Below are 2014 nucleotides of genomic sequence, written 5' to 3' on the forward strand. Positions count from 1 at the left end.
CGTCGGTGCCTGACACCAGCCCCTCGGAGCCATGTGCGGGCAGCGATGTCTCAGGCACCCCAGACAATCGCCCTATTCTTGGCAAAGGACAGTGGCTCCTTTCTGTCCCACAGGACCCGCAGCCAGGAGGTACTGGGCACCAGGCTGCCCGCCACCGTCCTCATGGGGCAGCCAGGGCTTGGAGCATCCCAAAAGTGCCCATGATAGGGGGTCAATGCAGATCCCCCCCAAAGCCTCAAGCTAAACCTGCCAGTGTGGAGGCCAGGAGCTTTGAGTCCTCTGGCTGTGTGAAGCCTTTCCTCCTCCCTCCCCTTGTCACCTTCTTGCAGATCTGTCACCAGCCCTGTGGTCAGTGCTAACAGGCTTCCCGGCATGGCTACAGCTCAGCAAGGAGGTTTGAGTATCTAAAATACCGATGTGGGGTTGGTCTGGTGGCAGCGAATCCTGCAGCTGTTGAGGGCTCCAGGCTGAAAGGACGTGGGGTGGGATCCGATCCCGGGACGGTAACAGGTTGAGGGTTCGCGTGCTGCCTTCACTCTCACACTTCTCCAGGAACAGATCCAAGTGATCAGTCAGTTAGTGCCTCTCCCTCGGACCACGTCCTACAGAGTGATTGCAGGAGGGACCCAAAACACAGCAATTCCCTTCTGCTGTGTGTGATCCTGCTCTGCGCGTGACTCGCCACCCACCCAGGGCTTGGGCTAAGCTGTGGCCATCACTTCCCTGGAGGTGCTGCTCAGCCCAGTCAGGTGCAGAGCCTGCTGGAGGGAGGTCCCTTAGCACAGCCCTTCCTGGCCCCACTTCTTTGCTCACGGCCTCTCTGTTCCCAGGTTATTTCCTTGAAGACTTTGTGGACATGTTGTGCAATCAGAAACTTCACCAGTCCTGGGAGCTGCTCTTCCATCACTCTGTGGTGAGTCCACCGGCCGCTCTCTGAGGGTACAGACCCTGGCACTTGTGCCACCAGGGAGGCTGGGGCTGGGGGAACTGCTGTTCCCCTCTGGCTGTGTGAAGCCTTTCCTCCTCCCTCCCCTTGTCACCTTCTTGCAGAGCTGTCACCAGCCCTGTGGTCAGTGCTAACAGGCTTCCCGGCTGTGGGTGTTTGCTACCTGTTACAAAATCTGTTTTTTCTGCCTGGAAAGAGGAGCCCGGCAGCCCAGACAGCAGAGATTGGAGCTCCTCTTGGTCCTGTGGGACTCGTGTACTCTTCCAGGGTCTGCAGAAAGGCACCCAAAGACGGGGTAGGAAAAAACCCCAAGTGTGCACAGAGTAGGGAGGCAGAGAGCTGTGCCAGGGGGCTGATCTGTAACAGTGGTGTGGACAGGCAGTGAGTGACGCAGGTGTTCTCACCAGCACAGGCGAGCAGCTCAGCTCCTGCGGGCTCTCGGCCACTTGAGCAGCTGCCAGGAAGGGCTGCACATCTCTTCCTTCCACCTCTCGCTCCCCGGGGCGCTTTCCTCTCATTCGAGTCAGAGCCTTGGCCACGGGGCTGGGGTGGCTGGAGCAGCCGCGGTGCAGGAGCCCCGCATCAGTGCCCTCTGCCTCCCTTGCTCCTGTCTGCACCCAGCATGGGTTTCTCTTTGATCGCCTCTGATGTCCGGATGCCGGAGCATTGCGGATGCTGCAGGGCAGGGGGGTGGCACAGCCCAGAGCTGAGCAGCAGAGACGCTGTGGGGTGCAAGGGAGGCACGGGGGTCTGCTGGGCCTGGGGATGGGGGACAGGGACAGCGCTGGGACCTACCTGAGATGAGGCGGGGGAGGCGATGGTCAGACCTGCTGTCTCGCAGAGCCCAGCGAGCCCTGCGGCTCTGCCAGCCGCTGCTCACAAGTCAAAAGGTCATCTCCACAATAGAGCTAATTCAGGCCAAGACAGTGACTTAACGAGCAGGGAGCAGATAATCTCATTAAAGAGCCAATACAGAGAACAGCATTAATGGTATAAACTGAAGAAAGGACTGAGTGTACTAAAAAGCAGGCAGGCGGAGCCTGTCCGTCCCGTCCCCCCCCCGCCCCA

At 59.6% G+C, this 2014-nt stretch overlaps 1 protein-coding gene across 1 annotated transcript in view; it reads left to right on the forward strand.

The window, feature by feature from the left end:
• The window catches only part of TLCD2 (TLC domain containing 2), a 10406-nt gene that overhangs the window by 7174 nt on the left and 1218 nt on the right, over positions 1-2014 (forward strand). Inside the window, exon 3 of the mRNA XM_009287572.1 lies at positions 829-913. Within this exon, the coding sequence (XP_009285847.1) occupies positions 829-913 (85 nt within the window). The remainder of the gene's footprint in view (positions 1-828; positions 914-2014) is intronic.

The sequence above is a fragment of the Aptenodytes forsteri genome, unplaced genomic scaffold (assembly GCF_000699145.1).
Source record: "Aptenodytes forsteri isolate BGI_AS27 unplaced genomic scaffold, ASM69914v1 Scaffold188, whole genome shotgun sequence".
NCBI classification, from domain to species: domain Eukaryota; kingdom Metazoa; phylum Chordata; class Aves; order Sphenisciformes; family Spheniscidae; genus Aptenodytes; species Aptenodytes forsteri.